General features: G+C 46.6%; 1 protein-coding gene and 1 long non-coding RNA gene across 4 annotated transcripts; one reads left to right on the top strand and one right to left on the bottom strand.

The window, feature by feature from the left end:
• Positions 1 to 5,472: 5,472 nt before the first annotated feature.
• LOC136991252 (uncharacterized) lies at positions 5,473 to 10,402 on the bottom strand. Of its 2 annotated transcripts, none has more exons than XR_010883269.1 (2): positions 10,224 to 10,402; positions 5,473 to 6,651 (listed from the first exon to the last, which is right to left on the bottom strand). It is a non-coding gene; the product is annotated as an uncharacterized lncRNA (long non-coding RNA). The 2 variants fall into 2 exon arrangements; XR_010883270.1 differs by lacking the exon at positions 10,224 to 10,402 and adding an exon at positions 9,585 to 9,660.
• Positions 10,403 to 10,416: 14 nt separating this feature from the next.
• Positions 10,417 to 14,189, top strand: MYC (MYC proto-oncogene, bHLH transcription factor). 2 transcript variants are annotated; one of them, XM_067290160.1, is made up of 3 exons: positions 10,417 to 10,493; positions 11,484 to 12,186; positions 13,228 to 14,189. In XM_067290160.1, the coding sequence occupies exons 2-3, from the start codon at positions 11,499 to 11,501 to the stop codon at positions 13,788 to 13,790; spliced, it is 1,251 nt and encodes a 416-aa protein (XP_067146261.1). In that variant the 5' UTR covers positions 10,417 to 10,493; positions 11,484 to 11,498; the 3' UTR covers positions 13,791 to 14,189. The 2 variants fall into 2 exon arrangements, with proteins under 2 accessions (XP_067146261.1, XP_067146260.1); XM_067290159.1 differs by lacking the exon at positions 10,417 to 10,493 and having other exon boundaries at positions 10,714 to 12,186.
• The last annotated feature ends 9,169 nt before the right edge of the window (positions 14,190 to 23,358 follow it).

Below are 23,358 nucleotides of genomic sequence, written 5' to 3'. Positions count from 1 at the left end.
CTTTAGCTTCACGGATGTAACATCACCAGGGATCATTTCTTTTTGGTTTTGGGGGGAAAAGATGACAAGGAAAGATGAGAAAAGCATAACCTGGAAGCAGAGAAATCTTCTGGTTAGACATCAGAGCACCAACAACATATTAGCTGTAGATATTAGCACATTATTTGTGGGGGTTAGCATCCATACCTACCTAAACTTCTGATCACGCATGTAGATACAACTTGATTTTCTTGAAGCACTTCATAGTTTCAACTCATGTAATCTTTTTGTGTCAGACTGTTAAAAAAAAAAAAAGAAATAAAAGAAACAAGAACACACAGCCTTTAATAAGGAGCAGAGCTAGATGGTGCCAGAAGTGGTATGTCCTTTTTTTTTTCATTTCTGTTCTCACCAATGACTAGATCCACTTCACCCTGCTTTCCCATGACATGCACAGGAGGGTATATCTACACTAAAAGAACTAGACTGAGCTATATTGGTACAGGAGGGTTATCCTAGATCCTTTAAGTGGTATGATTTGGACCTGCAGATAAGTCCTAATGGAAGTGAATAGGAAGTGGAGATGTTCCCAGCTTCCCAAACACACAGGGAGCAACAGGACACTGGGTGCTTCCCAGATTCCCTTGCTCTATTCCTGTATGCATATGCCAGGTTGGACAATGTCAAACATTGCGTACATTACAAAATGCTCTTTGCTCTTCTAAATCTCCCTCCCCCATTCCTGTTGCTCACACTGGAGTCTCTGTAGAGCAAAGGCAGTTGGTACGGGCAGTACAACATACTTGGCCCTGCACTATGAGGTCTGGGCATGGTTAAAGTGCCTTTGCAGTACAAATGATAACAGTCACAACAATGGTTTTAGCTCGCTCAGGACCTCCTCTTTCCAGTCTAAGGCTGGATGTAAATAATGTTCTTGTCTTCTAAGAGATACCTCTGCCATGCTTGACTAGGTGATAAGTAGAAAGAAGAGAGACACTCTTAACTGCTGATCAAGAGGGAGGAGAGTGATTAGCATCCTCCGGGGAACACCTTACTGATGACTGCGGCTTTGCATTGTTGAGGGTGGGAGAAGCACAGAGATTCCTCCTCCACAGGGCTCTCAGCTGCTGATGAAGTCACTTCTACATTAATCCCTCAGCACAGTGCTTGTCAGGTCGATTTCTGATCAAAGCCTTTCTTGCCACTGCAGTCACAATTGCAAGGCAGCATAGCTCCCAACTTTTCAGTTTGAGAAAGGGACATAATCTGATCTTTGGTGGGAGAAACAGCTGGCTAGAGTCTTCTGAAGTAGAAAACAAAACAAAACACCCAACACCCTGCAGAGGGACCAACTAGTAACAGGATGAAAATAGGTCTCTCATAATGGAGTTTTCAAGTTGAGGGTTGTGGACTTGGTTCCCTTATAGCTGAATTTGATAGGCTGAATCTCAGCAGTTCCCTGGAATAACCTGTCCTGGTCAGTAGGGCACAGTCAACTCTGGGGACCCAGCCTGGCTTCTGTCACGCAAAAACTCAACCAAGGCAAGGAGAAGAAACGGGCACAGCAAAGCAGCATGGCTCATATGAAGTCAAAGCCAGGACTAGCACGCAGGCTTCCTGAAGCTCAGACTTGATCTTGAGGAGCAGATCAAGGCGGATGTGTGGTAAACCCACAGCACTGATTTGCATTGCTGAATACCAACAGACCCAGGCTCTCTCTGTCCCCATTGCCCTCTGCAGTGGAAGTAAATGGCATTCAGGTGGCCCTGTACTCATGCTGGGTTTTTTTGTTGGCAGCTGCATTGCACCTGGACCTGAGATGGTTAGTCTGGGTAGTGCTGCAATGCACCCTGTCATCTTCTTGCTGAGGTCTCCTCAGCCCGAGCAATAGAGGTGTAAGCACATACCCAGTAAGTCATCCTCTGCACTGCAGGATCAAACTGTGCTTTAAACATCTCAGAAAAGAGCTGTGACAGGAGGTCCCTCCCTCCCAAACACAGTTGCTCTCCTGGCAAAGGTGGGCCCCAATGTTCTGCTGGCCTGATTGCACGGTATGACACAAATGCCAGCCAGATCAGAAATGCATCTATATCCAGCAGTGACCTACCTTTGGATAGCATAGGAAGCAAATACATCCTCACAATTTTTAGCACAGCCCTCTTGCTAAATTTGGCAGTCCTAGCCCATAGCAATGATTTCCTTTCTCCCCTCTTTTATACTTTTTATCTCCCCATATTATTGCTCACAGGAAACATACATTTTTAAGCATAGTATTTCCTTTTTCAGTAAAATGCAGCAGGACGTTCCACGGGTTAATTATAAATTGGTTTAAAAAGCATTTACCTAGAAGTGTTTTAAATCCACTTCCCTTAATTTCATTTGATGCAGCATATGTCTTGCAGTGCAAAGGGGAGATGCAGCTTTATTGCCACTATCTGCCAGATGAACATGTTCATCATCAACAGTGCAGGGAGTGATAAGTCTCTTATCTGATACAGAGAGACAAAACACTCCCTCTTTCTTATCAACAAATTGAGTTATCAGCCAAGTGAAGTAGTTTTTCGGTAGCCTTTCTGACTGTGTTTTGCTTTTAAATCCATACTGGCAGCAAATGTTCGTGGATGTATTTCCCTCTCTCATGCTCATTTCAAAATGCAGCAGCAGCCACAGATAAGCATGCTTCATCTCCCCAAGATGTTTAGTTTAAGTGCTGTTAAGCAGTTTTGAATTTGTTCTGATTGCTTGTAAATGAAACTACACCGAAGGTAACAAAAATGATGCTAAAAGAGTAATCCAAAGAGATTAGAGGAACACAGAGACTGTAAGACTGCAGAGCTGAACCCTGCTGACATGACTATCATTAATGGCATGGAGCACACTTTTCTGTACTATCCCTTAATTCTGGGTGTCTGATTTGAGACAATTAGGACAAGGAGACATAGGCAAGTGCAAGCCTTGATCTAACCACAGCAGCAGTTTTGCTATGCCTGGCTGCATATGCCCAAAGGGATTCAGAGTTAACTGCCCAGTGTAATAAAGCTACACTGAAGTTGTGGTTATCAGCCAAGGGGCATCGTTAGGAGACTGTAGGACAGCAACTAAATGCATGAGCAAGTTTTTGGGTGAGAAGAGTCAGAAACTCTCGGTATTCTGGGGCCTTTGTAGGAATCTTCTTGATGGTGTGCTGTCCTTCAGAGCACTCTGCGCTGTGAACAGCAGCTCCCAAAAGCTTTGCCTAGAGTCCTACCCATAAGAAAGCTTTCAGGGAAAGGTGTCAGCATCCTGTTAACTTGAGCAGAGGAGAAATGTTTCTAGTTATTAGCTGGTATTTCTCAGTGCTCAGGCAGTATCATTTTGGTTGAATGTTGCTGGAAGCTTACCTGTAACAAGGAGAGCACAGAAAAAGGTTTGTCCTTGACTGCACTTAAGAGTCCATCTGTGCTCAACATCAGCTCAGCAACATCCTTCTTAAATGTGACTGTTATCATCTGTAAACCAGGCCAAACAAGACATGGTAGCAGAAACACAAGGACCACAGACATCTAAAGTCAGACACGTTTCTTGTAAATACGTATAAACTCCCTGCTACAAGTTCATCTTCCTCCCTTCCATAAAGGCAGGATCAAACAGGAGTCCCAGGGTGATCTGTAATGGCTGAAGACAAGATAATCGGCATTGCACCTGCTGAGCAAGATGAGCAAAACTAGCGAGCGCTCTCGAGTTTGCTCAGCACAGCACCAGCCAAGGGACCTCAGACTATCTTCACTAGCAGCTTGAACAAGGTCCTTGGAGGTTGTATTGATTCAGAAGAGGAGACTACGTACATCCTGAGGAATCAGGTACATACAGCTAGGAGCTGGAACAAGAGCAGTAACACCTCAAATTTCTCCAGTATTTTCACAGCACATACATGTTTACTTCTTTACTAATTCCCCCTCTACCAAGCTACTTTCTTTCCCAGAATGTTTTTCTGTGGCAGAACCTGTTAATTTGGTAGCAATCAGCTGCTTTAAGGCAGCTATTTCGCAACTAGCTGCATTATTCCTGGAAAGATTATATACTCTCAACTTTTTGTAGAAGGGACAGGGAAGTGGGATATTAATTCTCTAAGAGACAAGAGATAATTATAATAATGGTCCAGCTGACAATAGTTTCAATAGTTTGCAGCCTCTCTGTCAGCTGACGCATTCCTTCCTCCAGATAATATCTGATATGGTCAGGTATCTCTGAAGCTGTGCCTCCACAGGATGTGCCATGAGAACTACAGTGAGGTCTCTGCTCTTCTGCTCTCATACCAAACTTGCAAGGAAGTTGCTACAGGAAGGTGTGTTTATTTCTCTTGAACATTGTTTTCTAATAACTTTCAATCCTTTACTCCCTTCCAACTGTGATCACGCTTTGGAGCGCCTTCCCACCGCAGGCCTCCTTGGGTTTCTGGGCTGTGGGGTTTCCCCAATGGCTTAATGTCAACTCTGCACACTTGTGGATGCCGTACGGGGGTCAGCTGTGGACACGCAGAGGTGCAGCAGGACTCGCTCCGGCTGCCTTGCACACACTCCTCTTTCCATGTGGGTCTTTCCATGCAGAGGGCTTCCATGAAGGACACCCTGTCCTGCCTGGTTATGCTAAGGGACTGAAGCAACGCTATGGGAGAGGTTCTGATCACATCGAGCTTAAAAGATCAAGGCTGTTTTAAAATTAAAGAAAGCCTTGACAGTGTTGGTACCTGAAAGGATCACTAAGTAGTTGCAAATAGCTTTAATACTTTAAAGAGGACTTAATGAAGGAGAGCCAGGCCATTCCGACAATCTGATAATTGCAGAATGAAATGCAGGGAATGCAGACGCCAAGCGAACGCCTGACAGACTTTTCAGAGCTGATTGTTCTGAAACAGCTTTTTTCTTTTTCTTTTAAGAGAAATTTAAATTAACCAGACTTTCAAAAATAACTGTTTATCTTTCACAAGAGCCTTGAAGATCTTCTCATTTATCATGCACTTAAATCAGTGCAGATTTCCTGTAATTCACCCTTAATCCACAGCTGGAGAAAACTCTCTTCTATTAAGGAATGCCAAAACTATTGGTGTTAACTCTGCTCCCTCCCAATCATTCACGCCAAGAAGTGCTAATTTCTGTAGGAAGGGCTGTTACAAAGTCTACTCATATTTTCTGGGGCTGCTTCAATGGGACTTAGATTGGTTTACAGGTAAGGTATTCAAAACAACAAAAATAGCTAGAATTATGTAGCTGGTATTGAAATTTTAAACTAAGAGAGCTGTATATAAGTCTGAATAGGTTTCCTTTTTTATAATTAAAAATAAACTAATCAGGAACTGCACTGTTTGAACACAAACTGATATTTGATACCCAAGTAACTGCAATAGTCAGAAAGAACTCCAAAGTGAAACTCTATGTAAACAAAGTAAAATTAATAGCTGTGGTAATTTACAAAGAAACACAAAAGGTAACGACCGTGTACAACACAAAGACCAAATCCAGTGAAAAGGACTTTATTCCCAGTATTCAGAAAAGTTGTTTACATTGAAGATATTGTCCTGATGCTGTATTCAATTTTACAGTTGCATAGAATAAGATAAAGTGGGATAAACATATACATATAAATATATAAACAGATAGATGATGCTAAATCACCTTTAAAAACAGCTTTACAAATTATTCTAAGGTTTTGGTGTCTCTAAAGACTTGGTTTCATACACACTGTCAGATAAAAAAATTAACTATGAAGCAAACTCAATATCTAAAATCTTTTGAACAATAAAAATAATGGAAAAAAAAAAGTCTTAATGCTAGATCCTGAGCAGGATTATTTCAAATGTGCTCTGGTTTGGGTTGGAGATTGGTGTTTGAAGCAATTCAGGCTCTGTCCTAATTCTCTTGATGACAAAACTTACTTTCCTGGGATTTCAGTGGGCTTCTGTGAGGTATAAGGTACTCGGTGCATGACACACAGCATCATAACACTTTCTTTCCCTGGGCCTCTCCCCTCTTTCTTTTTCTCCTGTTTCATTCTGTGCATTTCTCTTTTCCTGTTGGGAATACATGGACTGAACTTTTCTGCAGTGAGGATTATAAACCGGCGGATTAGGAGAAGCACAACGCGGAAGAAGAGGCTGCAATGTTTGCTGCAAGCGCTCTTGGGCTCAAAGCTGTGAGCTTTAGGGAGAGTAAAGTTGCGCCAGATTCCACTTTAGCTTACCCCACGAAATCGCCGTGTGAAGGTGGATGGACACAAGGTGAGGAGAAGCACAGCCTTTGCTTCCCCAAGCAGACAAGCGTTCATTATTTGATATCTCCTATTCCCGGTTTAAAGCCAGCACATTTCTCCCCCCCCCCCATAACATTGTGATCTTCATATTCATTTGCCGATGACAAATCATACAGAAAAGCCGTTGCTCTCCTCTGCTGATGTACGGTCGCTCTGCAGACTTGCAGTCCACAGCCGAGACTTGCGGTGGCAGCGTCAGCAATGACAGAGGGTGCCACGATGCTGGTCCTGCTTCAGCTGCCGCAGGTGGCACCTCTGGGTCTACAGTTTTTACCGCGGTTCGCAGACAAGTGACAGTCGCCCTCTGGGAAGCCCGCGTCCTTCCTTCGCGCCGGAGAAGTCCATTCAGAAAATACTTGCTCGTGCAGCGTGTGACTCTTCCTGAGCCTGGGAGAGAGGGGTAGGAAGATGTTATTAATTTAGCAGATGCTGCGCAGCTTGCAGAAACACTGTCAACTTCTGCCTACACATATCTAATCTCCTATTGTTAAAGAAATCACAGCCGCTCAAAGCAATGGAAAAGTAATGTGTTTCTTCTCCTGGGTCTTACATTAATAAGGCAAATCCGATTCTTTTTGCCTCTGTAAACCATTGGGCCTGATTTCTTTTTTTTTTTTTTTTTTTTCCTTTTTGCATTGGGATCTTTTAGGGCAGCCATGGAGATTAATGATTCCCTGCATGAATGCAATCAAATATGCATAGGTGCGCTAGCCTATTTTAATAGCTCTGAGTGTGAGGACCAATTCTGTTTGGGTAAACCGCCTATCCAGGGAGAAGTGAATATGTAGTTAGCACTTTACAGCTTCTCACTGGGAGGAAGGCCGGCAACCTGCAAAGCTGTGAAGAGCTCAAGCGAGAATTTTGGCAGATATTTCTGAAGGAAGCTATTAAATCGTTGCTGACCCTAAAATTATTATACAGTTCCCTAAAAAAAATTGCAGATATGCCTTGAAAATACAACATACAGCAAGTGACATGGGCACAAATAACTTTGTGAACTATCTCAGGGGTTTCCAGACACACAGAGCTGTGAGAGTTTTCTCCACCATCTCCGCTTCTTCCTCCTTTTTTGCTTTCGTTCTGGTTTTCACAAGTTCCCATTCGGTCACTACATACAAATTCCACCCAGGTTATTGGCTCAGCACCCTCCCATTTCCTATTTATCACTAAATTCCCCATGTCAAAGCAAACACTTTGATTCTGTATCCTTAATGTTATACTTGTGTACTTATTCTTCTCCTATAACAGCTATTTTCTCAAAATGACCTTTTTTATTGGGAATTTATACTTGTTCCTTTCATATCTTACCCTGTGTTCTTTTACAGCTTGAGTTGGACACAAGAAATCACAGCTAAATGTCTTTCTTCGTCGGTGCTAAAACTAGCATGTAAGAGCTGCCCTGGTACACCTCAGAGCTGGTTCCCCAAGAAAAAGTAAACTTACAGTCTGATGAGACCTGAAGGAATCCTACAGAATATTTTAGAGAATGTTTCCTCTGAAAGCTGTGTTGTTTTAATAGCACATTTCTTCCAATCCTCCTTTCTTCTTTTTCAATTCATATGAAAACAGGGTATTTTAGAAGTCCATCTGCTCATGTTACTTATTCCTCACTTCAAGTCATAATCCTCTGTGATACTACAGTTAATTGCTCTGTATATGATTATATTGCATCACAGACAGAATTATGATTTTCAACCCTGTCTGCACTGGAGTAATTTAAAAATATTTCTACTGTTACCAGCACCAGCTGAGTTTCAATGGCATTAACAATTCTGAGGACACTTACTGTGTATCAGGCTACTTTGATGCTGTGCTTAAGCAGATGAAAGTGCCTACACCAAGTTTTACACTATAGTTATAGCTAGATTAATTCAGATCTTGCACCTTTCTGCCTGAGTTCAGGCCTGCCTTTTGTCACGTTATTTCCATTCACATCAGCAACCCTGAAGGTCTGCTGCAGACAGAGGTTTTTTTTTTTTTTTTTTTTTAATAGCACTATGTATTTTAAGCCATCTCTGAGCAAGGGTAAATGTGATTCTTAAAATGTCAGTAGGTGAAGCATCCACATGATGACTGCACAATGGCTCAGGTCGTTGTTTGACCAAGCTCCATACAGGTTTTTACCCTTCCTCTGTAAACCAGTCCCTCCTCTGCTAGGTAACAAACGCAATAGAGCCGGGCAGCAGAACGGGGCCAAAATTTCAGGCGGGGCGCCATGCTCTGCGAGGAGTTTGATGCTGGCGAATCTTCTGAGCGGCGAAATTGCGCTCAGTAGATAGTGTCACTTAAAAAAAAAAAAAGTGGGAAAATAAATTTTTTGGGGGTCGGGGGCGCTGATGGCCCATAGGTGCCGCGGAGAGGGGGGGAGCCGCGGCCGAGGCGCAGGTGCCCGCCGGGCTGCGCGCTGCCTCCCGCGGGCGCGGGCCGGCCGGGAGAGGGCGCGATGGGCCCACGGTAGCGGCGGCGGCGGCGGGGCCGTGGGAACGGCGGGGCCGCGCGGCCGCTGCCCGGACCGACCCCGCTGCCGGCGGCCGCCTCGCCGGGGCCCCTCCGCGGCGGCTCGGGGGGGGGGGGGGGCAGCGCGGGGCTCGCGGCTTCTCCCCCGGAGGAGGCTTGCTCGCGGTTTGCTCCGGAAAAATAAATAAATAAATTAATTAATTAATTAACTAATTAAAGGGGGGAGGGGGCTGGCAGTGAATAAATAAATGTATGGAAAGTCCGGGCGGGGGTGCCCGCCGTAGGGAAGGGGCTATGCGGCCGCAAGCAGTGCGGAGCGCCCGGGGGTGCCGTCTCCCGCGGGGGGTGCTGGCACCGGGAGGGCGCGGGGCAGAGCGCGGAGGGGGCTGGCCGCAGCGCGGGGGGGTGCGCGGAGGGGGGTGGCCGCAGCGCGGGGGGCGCGGGGGGGGGCGCCGCGCCGCGCCGGCGGGACGGGGCATTTTGTGCCGGCCGCGAAGACTTAACGGTCTGGCACCCCTTCGGGCTGGCCCGGTGCCCGCGGAGCCCACTTGCCCGCCGGCACCGGGGGGCCGAGCCCGGGCGCCCCGTCGGGAGGGCAACTGGGGGCCAGCCGGGCCGGGGGGGGGCGGGGGGGAGACCCGGGTGCTGCCGGGGACGGGCAAAGCGGCTGTGCCGGCAGTGGCGGCTGCCCCGGGAGGGGGCGGCTGCAAGGTGACCCCCGTGGGGCTGCGTGTCCCCCCACGCCCGCCGCCTCCCCCTGCCTGTTCATGCTCCGCAGGCGCGGGGATGCCCGAGCCACACACGCTCCTTTGTGCGGGGAGCCAGCGCCTTTCCCCGTGCCCACTCGCCTGCCTCATCCTCACCCTTTTGCCATACCCCTTGTCCTCCTTGTCGCATTAGTTTGCTTTTAGCTCCCGCCTCGTTTTGGGGGGTGGGGGTGGGGATTAAAAAAAAAAAAAAAAAAGGTGAAAGCCCCTACGGCCCTGCCGCTGCCATAGGGGGGCATTGCTCTCCGCAGCGGGCAGGGGCCGCGGCGCGCTCTGCTCGCACTGGAAACCCGAAGGGAGGCGGCGGAGGAGGAGAAATGGTGAGCGAGGAGGCAAACGGCGAGGAGCGGCCTTTAATCCCTGCTCGTATTTTTTTTTTTTTTTTTACTATGTTTACTTCCGACCTCTCCTCGTAGTAAAAAGCCCGTCGTGGCGCGCTGCATCGCCTGCCCCCCTCCGGAGGGGGGGGGTTTCCTCTCTCTTCCCCCCCCCCCCACGCTACCCCCCGCCGCAGGCCCCAGAAGAGCGCTGCGCGGAGCTGCGCGGAGCCGCCCGCCCCCTCGCGGCGCGGGGGCGCGGGCGGCTCTGAAGGGCGGCGGCGGCGGCGCGCGGCGGGAGCGCGCGGCGGGCGCGGGCGCCGAGCGGGGCCCCGCGGTGCTGCCCCCGCCCCGCGGCACCTCCCCCCGTCCCTCGCCGGCGCTTTAAAGCAGGAAAGCAACTAAACTTCTATTGTACCCGCACACGGAGCGCGCCGCGCTGCCTTGGACCGTACAATCTCTGCTGCACGCCGGGAAGGGCGATTTCTCTCTCCGTTGCTCCTTTTTTTTTTTTAACCGTGGTGGGAGGAAGACAGCTATATTCCCCCCTGCTTTTTGTCTTTTTTTTTCGTCCTCTCCTCCTTTTTTTTTTCCATTTTTTATATATTTTTTCCTTGTTTTGTTATTCCCCGCACCGTCCGCAATAATTGCCTCGCTACGCCTCGCAGCTGGTGCGTTGGAGAAGCCGGTGAGTTGCGGAGCTCTGCTTGCCCATCAGTTGATCCCCCCGCGGTTGTGGCTTGGACTGACACGGGCTGGTGACACCGGGGCTGCCGGCGGGGCTGCGCGCCGTGGATGTAGACACCGACGGTCCAGCCGGAGGGACGCTTTCCTCTGCCGGGGCACTGGCGTTCCCCATCCTTCTTTCTGCGCTCGGGCTTTCAAATTCGGGGGGAAAGCGTTTGCATCCCCAGCCTACGGAGGGGCAGGTTATGATTATTGCACGTATTGGCTATATATATATGTACATATATATATAATATATATGTATATATACGTCTGTGTGTATATACGTGTATATATATATAATATATATATTTTTATATATATATGACAAAATTTGGCAAACTTTGCCAAGGTCTGTGCCGTCCCTGAGCATTAACACGAGCCCAGGTGGGCGGCTGGGCAGCAGCCCGGCTCTCCCAGGGGCTGGGGAGGGACGGCCGCCCCTTCCCGCCCGGCAGCCGGGCCGCAGGAGGAGGGATGGGGATGGCGAGGCGGCCCCGGGAGGGACGGGGGCTCCTGCCGGGGGCGCTGATGGCCGGCGGCGGGGACGGGCGGAGCGGTGCGCGGCGGCGGGGCGGCTCGGAGCGGCCGAGCTGCCGGGGGAGGCGCCGGCAGCCGCTGCCGCCGGCCCCGGGCAGGGTGGTCCGGGCTGCGCCGGGGCCGCCAGCCGAGCCCGGCAGCCGGATCAGGGCAGGGGAGGGGTCGTGCCTCCCGTTTGCCCTGTCGGGGCTTGGAGGAGGTGGGGGGAAGCCCTGCACTTTATTATTATTATTATTATTATTATTATTATTATCATCATCGCGATCGCGTTTTTTGCCGCTCGCCCGGCGCGGGGAGCAGGGGGGAGCCGTGCGCCGCCGGGGGCTGTCGCACGGCGCGGGCTGGGGGCAGCGCGGCCGCTCGGCGGGGCGCAGCTCACCCGGCGCCCGCCGTGTCCCCCTCTGGCCCGCAGGCACCAGCCGCCGCGATGCCGCTGAACGCGAGCTTCCCCAGCAAGAACTACGACTACGACTACGACTCGGTGCAGCCCTACTTCTACTTCGAGGAGGAGGAGGAGAACTTCTACCTGGCGGCGCAGCAGCGGGGCAGCGAGCTGCAGCCGCCCGCCCCGTCCGAGGACATCTGGAAGAAGTTTGAGCTGCTGCCCACGCCGCCCCTCTCGCCCAGCCGCCGCTCCAGCCTGGCCGCCGCCGCCTCCTGCTTCCCCTCCACCGCCGACCAGCTGGAGATGGTGACGGAGCTCCTGGGGGGCGACATGGTCAACCAGAGCTTCATCTGCGACCCGGACGACGAGTCCTTCGTCAAGTCCATCATCATCCAGGACTGCATGTGGAGCGGCTTCTCCGCCGCCGCCAAGCTGGAGAAGGTGGTGTCCGAGAAGCTGGCCTCGTACCAGGCGGCGCGCCGCGAGGGGGGCCCCGGCGCCCGGGCCGGCCCGCCGCCGCCGGGGCCGCCGCCCGGCCTCGCCGCCTCGCCCGCCGCCTCGGCCGGCCTCTACCTGCACGACCTGGGCGCCGCCGCCGCCGACTGCATCGACCCCTCCGTGGTCTTCCCCTACCCGCTCAGCGAGCGGGCGCCCAAGGCCGGCGCGCCCGGCGCCAGCCCCGCGTCCCTGCTGGGCGACGACACGCCGCCCACCACCAGCAGCGACTCGGGTGAGTGCGGAGCCGCGGCGCGGGGCTGCGCGGGGGCGGCGGGGCCGGCGGCGAGCGCTCGGCGCGGCCCTCCTCGCCGCGCCGCCCGAGGACTTCAGCCCTCTCCCCTCCCGCCCCCTTCCTCCCCGTGCGTGTGCTCTTTTAAATGCCACGTTAGCGAGGCGCACCGAGAGACTCCCGGTGAATTTTTCTCCTGGAAAACTAGCCCAGATTTCCCTCCAGAAGTGAAGGGAATAAAGGGGGAAAAAAAAAACGCGGGGGGGAGAAACTTTCATAACGGGGTCCGAGTTGGTCTCCAAAGCTTGAGCGGTGTCCAAGTGAAGCTGCTTTCCAGTGACATCGCCGGGCTGGGAAGGAGTTAACTCGAGCGCCGGAGCCGCAGGGAGAGTGTGTGCAGGCAGGGAGGTGCTAGTGAAAGTGACTGCAGCGCAGTGAATGGGGCTGGGAAAGTTTTAGAAATGCTTCCTTAGGTATTTGACAGCGTGTTCCGTTTGCTCGTAAATTCGGGTTGAAAGCGAGTTGCTACTCAAAGCACTACCGCCCTCGCTTTTTTTTTTTTTTTTCCCCTTCTTGGATTTTCCGCAAATTAGGCGATCGAGAAAGATTCATAAAATGTCTCTGCACACATATGTGTGTTAAGTAAGTTTTCTTGAGGCGTGGCCAAAGCCTTCTAAATCTTTAATTAAGGGCAGCTTGAGTCTGGAAGCTTTATTGCGCTGTGCTGCTGACAATCGAGGTTAAACTTTCCTGCTATCTTTCATACGTTCTCCAGAATTACGCAAGATCTTTGCAACTTTTGAAATCAGGGATCCGGGGCTTAGAACACAGTCTGTGTCCTATCGCGCTTGAAAGAGTGGCTTCCTTAAAGGAAAGCCTCTTCAGGACACCAGAGTCTCGGCATCAAAACATTTTTAATATGGCTTTGTCAATGGTTTCCTGACTGCGTGGCTCGGAATAACATTCCCTTATACATATGGTGCTCTTTATGCTATTTATTTGCGCAGATCCACTTACGTGTTTTTTTTTTTTTTCCCCTTGCAGAAGAAGAACAAGAGGAAGATGAAGAAATTGATGTTGTTACCCTAGCTGAAGCGAATGAATCCGAATCCAGCACGGAGTCCAGCACAGAAGCATCAGAAGGGCACAGTAAGCCCCACCACAGCCCGCTAGTTCTCAAACGGTGTCACGTCAACATCCATCAGCACAATTACGCTGCTCCTCCCTCCACCAAGGTTGACTATCCAGCTGCAAAAAGGCTAAAGTTGGACAGTGGCAGAGTTCTCAAACAGATCAGTAATAACCGCAAATGCTCGAGTCCCCGCACGTCAGACTCAGAAGAGAACGATAAGAGGCGAACGCACAATGTCTTGGAGCGCCAGAGGAGAAATGAGCTGAAGCTGAGTTTCTTTGCCTTGCGTGATCAGATACCGGAGGTGGCCAACAACGAAAAGGCACCCAAGGTTGTCATCCTGAAAAAAGCAACAGAATATGTTCTTTCTATCCAGTCAGACGAACACAGACTGATCGCAGAGAAAGAGCAGTTGAGGAGGCGGAGGGAACAGTTGAAACACAAACTTGAGCAGCTAAGGAACTCTTGTGTGTAGGAACTCTTGGGCATCATTTAGAATAACCCAAACTAGACTGAAACTATGATAAAATATTAATGTTTCTAATATCACTCATGAACTACACCCAGTCCATAAAGAATGGAACAATTGCAACTGCATGCTGTGCGATTTAACTTGAGACTACACAACCTTGGCTAGATCTCTGAACGGTTTAGCCAGAACCTCAAAACTGCCTCATAATTGATACTTTGGGCATAAGGGATGATGGGACATTCTTCATGCTTGGGGATGAACTCTTCAACTTTTTTTCTTTCAGAATTTTGTATTTAAGGCATTTTTTCTTATGAGAATTCCAAAAAGTTGTCCCCAGATTGCTGTATATATTTACACATCTTATTGCCATGTAAATACCTTTAATAAAATCTTTATAGAAAATGTGCAACATTAATACGCAACAGTTGTGGCAACTGGATTTATACTTGTCTTGAACTTCTGTGCCATAACATTTCACAGTTTTGTTTTTTATTTAAATACATTTTTCTTTTAAAAATGATTTTTATTTTGTTTTTAGATAAATAAATATTTGCCCAAAATATAATTAGCTAAATCCTGTGTAGACTTTGCTTTGTCTTACAGTATTTGTCATTAGATGCTCATTTGCATGTTATTCCTCTACATGTCATCATGCTAGTGATCTGATGAAAGCCAAGCATAATTTTAAGTCAGGTGAGAAGAAACGATAACGGTTTTGCAGCTTAATAGGGAGTTTTCCTTTTTCCCCCCCTCCTATCGATTCAAGTAGTTTAGACCAATGGTCTTTAATGGGGTTTGTCAGTTCAACCAGTTTTGACCCCAATGCCCCAACAAAGGTGGCAACGCAATGTCTGTCCTGGACGTGATCATCTATCTGCTGCAAGTGAAGTTGCGGCATTGAATTTCTCCACCAGTCTTCCCAGCATAAGACTCTGTAATCCTTTCAAAACCTTTAGCGGTGTTTTAGGGCCCTGACCTTCATTTTGTGTTAGGGATGCAACTAAGTATTGCAAGGCCTGTCTTGGAGACTCACCGTAATTGCTTCCTGTTTGATTTTTTTGAACAGAAGTTAAATGGGATAGCAAAATAAACCAAGATGGTGAGTGTTGACATGGTTAAAACAACAGAACAATTTCCCTTTCAAGCCAGTTCTTCCTATGCGAACGGCTTAGTACTTTATTAATATAAATAGTTACTAGAAAGTTCAAGGAATACAAAGTTCAAGGACAAAACAGAGCACCCAAAACCACACTGTGGTAATTATTATGTGAATTCCACAAATTAGAGCAAAAAAAAAAAAGAATAGTTTTTTCTTATCTGGAGTCTGTGCTCTGACTGAAGCTGACCTAACGTCTGCCTGTCCCTATTCAATGGTATTTCAATTCAGGAACTGCCTCACAGTCAGCTTCCTATAGGCCCTAACGTATTTGCTTGACACTACTCCTAAGACCAGATCCTTTGATCTTTTTCTCCCCTTCTTTCACCCACTTAGCTCCACTTTAGTCAGAATTGAAGTAAGAGATCAATTAGCCCTTTGACTGGGGGGAAGAAAGTACTTTCAAAAAAGTTGAGTCGTGTACTCTTAGCTTTTCATAATTCCCCATTAAATAAATATTTGCTTGGCTTCTAACTATTTGAGCAGTAATGCTGCCAGACAATGCCTGCGCCAGCAGTCGAAGGGAGCTGAGGGTACGCGTTTTCTGTTGCTATTGTACCCAGCCGAAAAGAGAAATAAGTTCTTATGTGCCTGTTTGGAGGGTGGAGAGGGAGGGTTGCGCGGAGGCTATATGGGGGGGAGGTAGCATTTTATGGACATGGTAGATGCCAAGGTCTCTGCTCTGAAGAACCTACAGTAACAGTCCTGACAGCTTTGTGCATGGATGGGACTTCTAAAAAAAGACAGGAGAATTGTCTAAATCCCATTGTAGTAGATGCTTGAAGTGTCGGGTGCTTAGGATTCTTTGGGAAAAAAGTCACCTTCCTTCAGAAAAAATGGAGAAAATGGAAGTTTTTCCTTTATTTTTTCTTTCCTGCCTAGTTATAAATGTGGTCTGTAGTTACTTTTTTGAGTATGTGATTCATATGATCACTGATGAGGAAACAGAATTATGTGAAATGAAACTATAAATTGTATCTGAACTGTAGATCAGGGCTTTTTTTTTTTCCAGCTCTTACCCACAGAATAGATTTATGTTTTATTAGACAGGTTAGCTTATTTCAAAAAAATACGTAATTCGCTTGAACTTTTGGCATGCACTCTAGTTTGTATTTTGGTTATAAGCAGAAGCAAACTATTGCCCAAGAATTTCAAAGGGTAGCCCCATCCTCAGAAACAGAGGAGTGCAGACCCATCCATGAACGATGACAAAAGTCTGTCACCTTCGGACCCCAGTTTCATGTGCTAGCAAAACTCCCTCACTTCTTCCCGTTAAATGACGTTACACCACAATGATTAATAAATGTTTCCATATTTGTCGGCTTCTTAAATCATTTGGAGAATAGAAGGTCTTTTTTTTTTGTCTTCTATGTACAGAAGGTCTTTGGTCTTTTGATGAATAGGATGCCTGCAGTTATTTAGTTTCTTATTCTCATCTTTGAACTGATCATCAGTTGCATTTGCCAGTTTACTGCTGGGAGAGTACACCAGATCATGAACATGATCCCACATTGCCACTCTAACAAAGACTAGGTATTTAGGGGATGAAGCTTCATATTTATGCTATTTCTTACTTTTTGAGGGATTATGAGGTACCTAAATAACGTAGTGGGGAAAAAAAAGTTAAAAAGGCCTGTTGGAGCAGGGATAAAAAAAATCCCCCTTGTCATTAAGCTGCTGATAAAGAGGAAGGTGGCTTCTACTTTGAGACGTAGCATGAGAGGTTGAGAAGACACCGATATCCCACATGAACTTCTGAGCTGGATTCACTTAGTAATGCATTGTATATAGGTAGGGAAGTGGTGTTTTTTGCTGCTGTTTTGGAGCAATAAAGGAGATAAGCTTATAAAAGAAACCTCTGGATCTTAAAATAAAATGTAATAGCATTCACAGTGCTTGCCAAACAGCTGTACCAAAACCAAAATACAAGGTGCATTTTAACTCCAGCTCTCTGCTCCTCTATGAGATTTCAAGCCACTTCTGTTCCAGAAAAGCATTAGGCAAAATAATACGACAGTGAAGGAAACTAGGAAAAAAACCTTCGTGGCGAGAATAAAATTGCCCTTACCATATACCCTGATCAATAACATTTAATAATATTGATCTTTAGGGATCCAGCCTCTTTTTTTTTTCCCCCTTGCCTGTTAAGTTCTGCCTTTCAAGACAACTAATAATCTAAAGAAATGTAACATATCAGAGCAAAATGCATTAGGAGAGTACTGGGATGTTCAAAAGCACTTATGTTAGCTTAATTCACCTCCCATTTAGGGAAACAGACTTGTGCCATGGGAGGATGGTTTTGAGAATGTTATCCTGCATATAAAGAAGTCTCTTTACCTACCACTGCCATAGCCAATATTGCTCCTGTAATGCTTCGCGACCATTGCAGGCAGTTGAGAGATGACAAATATTTCATCAGAGCTGTATTAAAAGGAGAATTTCAGGTAAGTGGAATAGAATTACTGTAAACTGGAAATAAGCCAGGCCACTTCTTTTAACATCTGAATTTATTCAAAGTGGAAGGTAGAGGTGGTTTTTGCATCTACAGAGATGAACAATCTTTTAATACGCAGGGTTTTTTTTTTACTCATTTTTTGATTGATCTGTATTGGAGTCATCTGCCAACATATTATCAGAAAAATATCACTGAATGATAGGTAAGCCTAACACAGCCAGACCATTTGGGAGAGACTAAGGGTTTACTGCCTGTCATACAGTTTTGCCATTTCCTCATTTTAAAAGGACATCTATGGGAGCTTCTGAAAAAAGATTCTGCTGACTGAAAACTAACCCTTGATTTCCCCTTGAGCTTTCCACACAGACTAGGCGTAAACCTGCCTAGCGAAAAGAAAAGATCAAGAAATGAGATAGCTGGGCTGCAGAAGCTGGATTTTATTTCCGGTACAAAACACTTAACATTTGCCAAGTTTTACCTACCTTAATGTCGTTTACTCATTTCAGGCATGGTTTTACAGTCATTGGGGGGACCACTGAGAGAAACATTGCTCAGGATATAGAATAATAATTGGGAAATTAAAGGTTTTTTTCTCCTAATTCTGCCCTTCTGTTTCTACAGAGCTTGTGAGAGAAGGGAGAGTGCTGGGGCTGGCACAGGTGTTCGGAGAGCTTTGCCTAGTGCCTTGGGCACAGCAGCATAAGTGATGTAAATCATGAAAAAGTCAGCGTTAACACGCATCCAGGCAAGAACATGGGCTAGGTGAGAGACCGGCCGGACAAGGGCAGCACCACCTCTTGATCAGTTCTTGACTATGCAATAGGGTATTTTTTTCGCATCTTCTCTTCAGGGTCCAAGCAACCTGTCTCTAAGTATGTCCAGACCCCATCTTCCTAAGAAATGAGATAGGAATGAAGTTAATTGCACTGTCAAAGTAATGGTATGACCTTTGGGGCTAAATCAGTGCATATGCAAAAGATTCTTTTGCCACTGGCCAAAACTCTTAGTTAAGTATTTGCAGTTACTGAACAAACCTTGTTTCAAGTCACCGCCTACAATTGGGGACCCAAGCTGTGAGGTGCATCTGCATGGTCATGCTTTAAGCCCTGCGATGCAAGGAAGTCTTCTTTGGCAAGATGTCAGCAGCACAACTCCAGCTGACTTTGATGACGCACCATCTTCTTTCCCCAACCACCATTTCCATTCCCAGCTTGATGTGCAAATTGTGGAGCTATTCCTTATTCTGTGCAAGTCTGGGAAGAAACAGCTAGGTAAGTCAGTGACGCTTCTGCCACACTGTTCAGCTGATTGCATTTTGTTTCGAAGTTCACCTTTCACGTGCATCTCTCTATGGCTCTTGCCATGGCTACTGCTTTGTTGAATACATTTCCATTCAAGGCAAAACCTCTCTTGCAACCATGCATAATTTCCATCGCAAGCCTCTATGTCGCAATTATGTGGAATTATGTTTTCCCTGCAGGATCAAAAAGAAAAAAAAAAGGATTAGGTGCTATGAGTGAAGAGGTTTTAAAATATAAGCTGAAAAAATGGGACAATCTGACTGGATAACAAAGACTTCCAAGCAGAGAAATTAACACAGCCCAATTCCCTGCTTGGAACTAATTAGCCCCATCAGCTTCCTTCATGTTAATTTATCCATGATGAAAGAGGACAGAAATAGCAGGAGAAAAAGAAAAAAGAAAAATTACAGGAATTGTGCTTTATGCAGCGACTGCAAGCAGGCAAACCCACAGAAATTCTGCAGGCTGCAGCGAGGGTTTGTGCGAGCGCATCCAAAGCCCCGTTCCTGCCGCTGCTCCCCTTCGCACGGCACGTTGGATCCTCGCAGTCGCGCGGCAGCGCTCCCGGCCCGTGGTGCCTATTCGGCCTCCCAGCACCAGGCGTGCGCGCAGGGCTGCTTGCAGGGATACAGCTGCTGGATACAGGTTCCTTCCACTCCTTTTTTTCCCATTAATCTGTGTGGCAACGACAGCAGAAGCAAAGCAAGGCTCTCGGTGCGGGTAGTTTCTGTGGTCTAGTGCCTGGCTGAGTGTCTGGCAAAGGCTTTTTGGCTGGTGACCAGGGCTGTGCTGTGCTACGGGTGTGTTAGGGGAAGAGAGAGCATCTCTGTGACCGTGCAGATGCGTGGACAAAGGCTTGCATGCAACACCAGGGCACAAAAGCCTCTCTGCTCTCCTCTCCCTGCAGAAAAGGAGGGTCTGCAGCAGCAGGTGGGCTCCCATCCAGGCACTGCACGGGCTTAGCTCCCCGACATAAGGTCTGTTCAGCCTGATACGGGCAATGCTGTTTCTTTTTTTTTTTTTTTTCTTTTGACAGCACTATAACTACTCTTTGAATAATTTGTTTTTACTGAGATTATTTATATCATAAAAACCAGAACCTGCTCAGTAACAACTGCCACAAAGCAAGGCTTTCCACCAAAAGCGTGCCTGGAAATCTTGTGTTCCGGTATGCAAAACCAAAGAAAAATGTCCTGAAGAAGATACTCAGGAGGCTGGATCAGACAGCAAAGACAACCTTTCCACACTCGGTTTCTATCATCTTTTTTTCACTCTTTCACACTTCTGCTAATTGGCTTTTAGGCTGAGTGTTAAAATCAGGAATAGAAGAGTAACCAGAAGCTAAATTAAACTGATGCGACAAAACATATTGCAAGCACTATGCTATAACCTGGGTTCCTTGCACATATACATTTCAGAAAGAGACCAAATTTGATTCTCTTTTTTTTTTGAGGAAACTGAAGGAAGACACTTCTACCTTGGACTAGGCTGGGTTTTCAGCAGTAACCAACATTGCTATATAACAGCTACAACCTAGCTTTCAAATATTAGATTTTTTTACATTGTATAAATGTGATGGACAGAAGTGGGAAAGGGCTATTTTTTTTACTTTTATCAACCAAGTATTTTCCACGGCCAGGGAATTTTAAAAAAATCCCTCAGACTCTAATAATTCACCATGTATTGGCTGTAGACATTGTGATTTGCAATGGATTCAGAGAAGAAAAGCCATATTATTTTGATAAATTGTACTATTTTATAATATTAATTTGATCTGCAAAATTCCTCTCATCTGGGGTAAAGCAGATTTTTCTTTGGGCACAAGTAAAATCTTATTATATGTTCTCATTATCATTCATCATTATGGTAAAGGGTAAGATAATATTGTATTGTGCCTAGACTTTTACATTTTGAGGAAATGTAAAAGGCTATATGAATATCTTATAAAGTGATTGCAAAATAAAATTGACATCAAAATGATTCAGCTGTGTAACATATTATTCTCTCCCTGCAAAATTGAATTCTTACTGAAAAACACTTTCTTCCTTTTGCGTTTGTGATAGAAAAGAAGAATATCCTACCTTTCTGCAATAAAACAGCATTTTTCCGTGTTTTACAAGAGCAAATGTATTCATCAACATCTTCACTTTTCTTCAGAATTTAATTTTGGTCTTTGGAGCCTGATTAAAAAATGAACCCACTCCTTCCCCAAACATTTTGGTATGCTTTCCTAAAACCAAGACTTGTTGATAACACCCAAAACAGGGAAGGCAAGCTGGGAAAGTGTTAACGGGGCTCCAGGGCTGGAAACAATTGCCATATATTTTTTGATGACCTGCTTAGCAGCGGGAGCAAGGTATCTAGACAAGTCGGTGACTGCCATGGAGGTCTGTGCAGCTGCAAAGACTGCGCCACGTGGCCTCGCTGCCTGTGTTTCCCCCCATTCTTCTAACTCCTTTTCAAGTCTTTTTCTGCTTTTATTGAAATTAGTGGCCAAGTTCCCCCTAATGTCAATGAACTACCATAACAGAGTAGAAACTTTGCACAGAAAGCTTTGTCCTGCCAGACTTTATGGCATATTGGGTATCGTCTGTCCTGTTACAGCCTGGCTGAAGTCACTACAGATGCTCCCTAGTGTGCTTGGGATAAGTGTGCCAGTCAGTTATGGTTTTGATCCAGCTCGTATTAATCCTGCTGGATGCTCCAGCCATGCATGACTCCAATTCTGTGCTTATGATGCCAGCACAATTTTTAAATCCCCTAATTTAAGTTGACCTGTGTAAAGTAGCCTTCACTTTGCAACTTCCTTTGTCTTGGTATCATCGGGAGCAAAATCTCCACAGACAGCCGCAAAACACCTATTGACTCCAGCAGGGCCAGGATTTCAACCCTTAATTTTGCAATCTTTCTTTAATCTTCTTAATTAATTTAATTCTGATATCATTATCTAGATTGCCCCATTAATTTAGCATCACAGCAGCTATCTCTTCATTCTCACTGGAAGGCTCTGGTAACTTTGCAAATATTCTGGCTCTATCTCCCATTCCTACCTTTTGATCTTTGCTAACAACCTTCCTTTAATGTCTGCTTGGCTCAGCCTTTTATCAGGGAAAGTACTCCACCCTCTCTGCTAGAGCAGACACTTCTGGGAAACGCAAGCATTGGGAACTGCATTTCTACATCTGCCTTTCCTAGGTGATCCTACTGGCCCATTCTGGCCCTACGGTCAGGGTATACATAAACTTTTCCAGCCAGTTTTAAAACAAGTTCAGCCAAATTAAATTTAAAAAACAAACTGTGGTCAGGTTTTCAGAAAGTTTAACCAGGCAGCCCATTCCAGTTTTACGTAACTAACCTCAAGACCATGAATCTACACCTAAATCTCAACTGGTGATTTTCTTTTTATTACAGCCTCTGGTGAGCAATTCTTGTGCAGGCAGGAAATCTCTATAATCCCCAGTTTACACTGGGCCAGTTTAGGTTGAAAAGTAGCTTTTATCAATAGTTTGCTGTCCGTCCACTCACTTTGGTTTATGTAGTGAGCTGCACTGATGCCTTAACTTTTTGCCTAGCCGCACAAACATGCTGTACTTGTCACACATGCAGTTGACCTTAACAGCATCATCAAAGTACAGACAAGCTGTCCCCTCTGCTTCTCGTCCTGGGGGTGGCAATGGCTCGGCGGTGTAAAGCAGGGGCCCAGCTGAGAGCACAGGCAGTGCTGCTGCCTCGGGGCTGGAGGAGCCTGGTTGCAAACTTTGATGTCTCTTGCACCAGGACCCCAGTCCATCCTACGCTACTGGAATAAAAATGCTCAGTCTGATATAATCTCTTCCTAGGTGGAATAAGCTGCACTTATTTATATAAGTACACTTATACTAGTACGACTATGCCCACACTGCACTGCTATAACCCACTGGGTTTTAAAAAAGCATAAATCTTGAGATAATGGGCTCATGAAAATGCTGAGGCAAGTTAGGCTGTGAAGTTACACAGTGATTTCCACCCTGCTGTATGCGATCTAGCCGTTTGGTCCCCCTAGTAAATGCCTGGAGCCAATCTCTACATTGAGCTACCTCGTGCTTACAGTTGGCCACCATCAGACAGCTGGGGCATACCGGATATTCTCATCTCTCTGCATCCCTCTCAGCGACCTGCCCATGCCTTCATCTCAGGTGCTGGGAGAGTTCTTGTTGCTGCGCGTGATTTCAAACAGGGTATGTCAGCTCTCAGAGATGCTAAACCTCTGCAGATCCCATCGCCTTCAGCTCCAGTTGTGGATGTTCAGCACTTCTGAAGATCAAGCCAAAAAAATGCTATGGCTTTACTCTCCTGAAGCAATGATGATTTCTGGATGAAAAGCTACCAGAGAAAGGATAAATCTAGGGTAGGACAAATACGAGTGCACTGCCTGCCCTCTGCCATTTTTCTGGGTAACTTTAAACTCTGTGGCGTACTCTGACTCTCAGGGGAGTCACATTTTCAGAAGCTCTCAGATGTCAGTGGATGCCAAGCTCAGATGACATTCAGCACAAATGGAAAATCCTGTCCTTCTGTCTCTCCTTGCATTTCAGGATTTGCTTTTACCTCTTTAAAACTCACCTGCTCTCCTCTGATTTTCTCATTTCCATTCGTTTGTACTTATTGTGATCATTTGGC

The sequence above is a fragment of the Apteryx mantelli genome, chromosome 2 (genome assembly GCF_036417845.1).
Source record: "Apteryx mantelli isolate bAptMan1 chromosome 2, bAptMan1.hap1, whole genome shotgun sequence".
Taxonomy (NCBI): Eukaryota; Metazoa; Chordata; class Aves; order Apterygiformes; family Apterygidae; genus Apteryx; species Apteryx mantelli.
Note: the sequence above shows the minus strand (reverse complement) of the source record. Positions and strands in the feature narration are given on the sequence as shown.

Excerpts from the sequence above, each read along its gene's own strand:
- MYC (XM_067290160.1), top strand. The coding sequence starts at position 11,499 with ATGCCGCTGAACGCGAGCTTCCCCAGCAAGAACTACGACTACGACTAC. Across the intron at positions 12,187-13,227 it reads CACCACCAGCAGCGACTCGG|AAGAAGAACAAGAGGAAGAT; the intron begins GTGAGTGCGGAG and ends TTCCCCTTGCAG.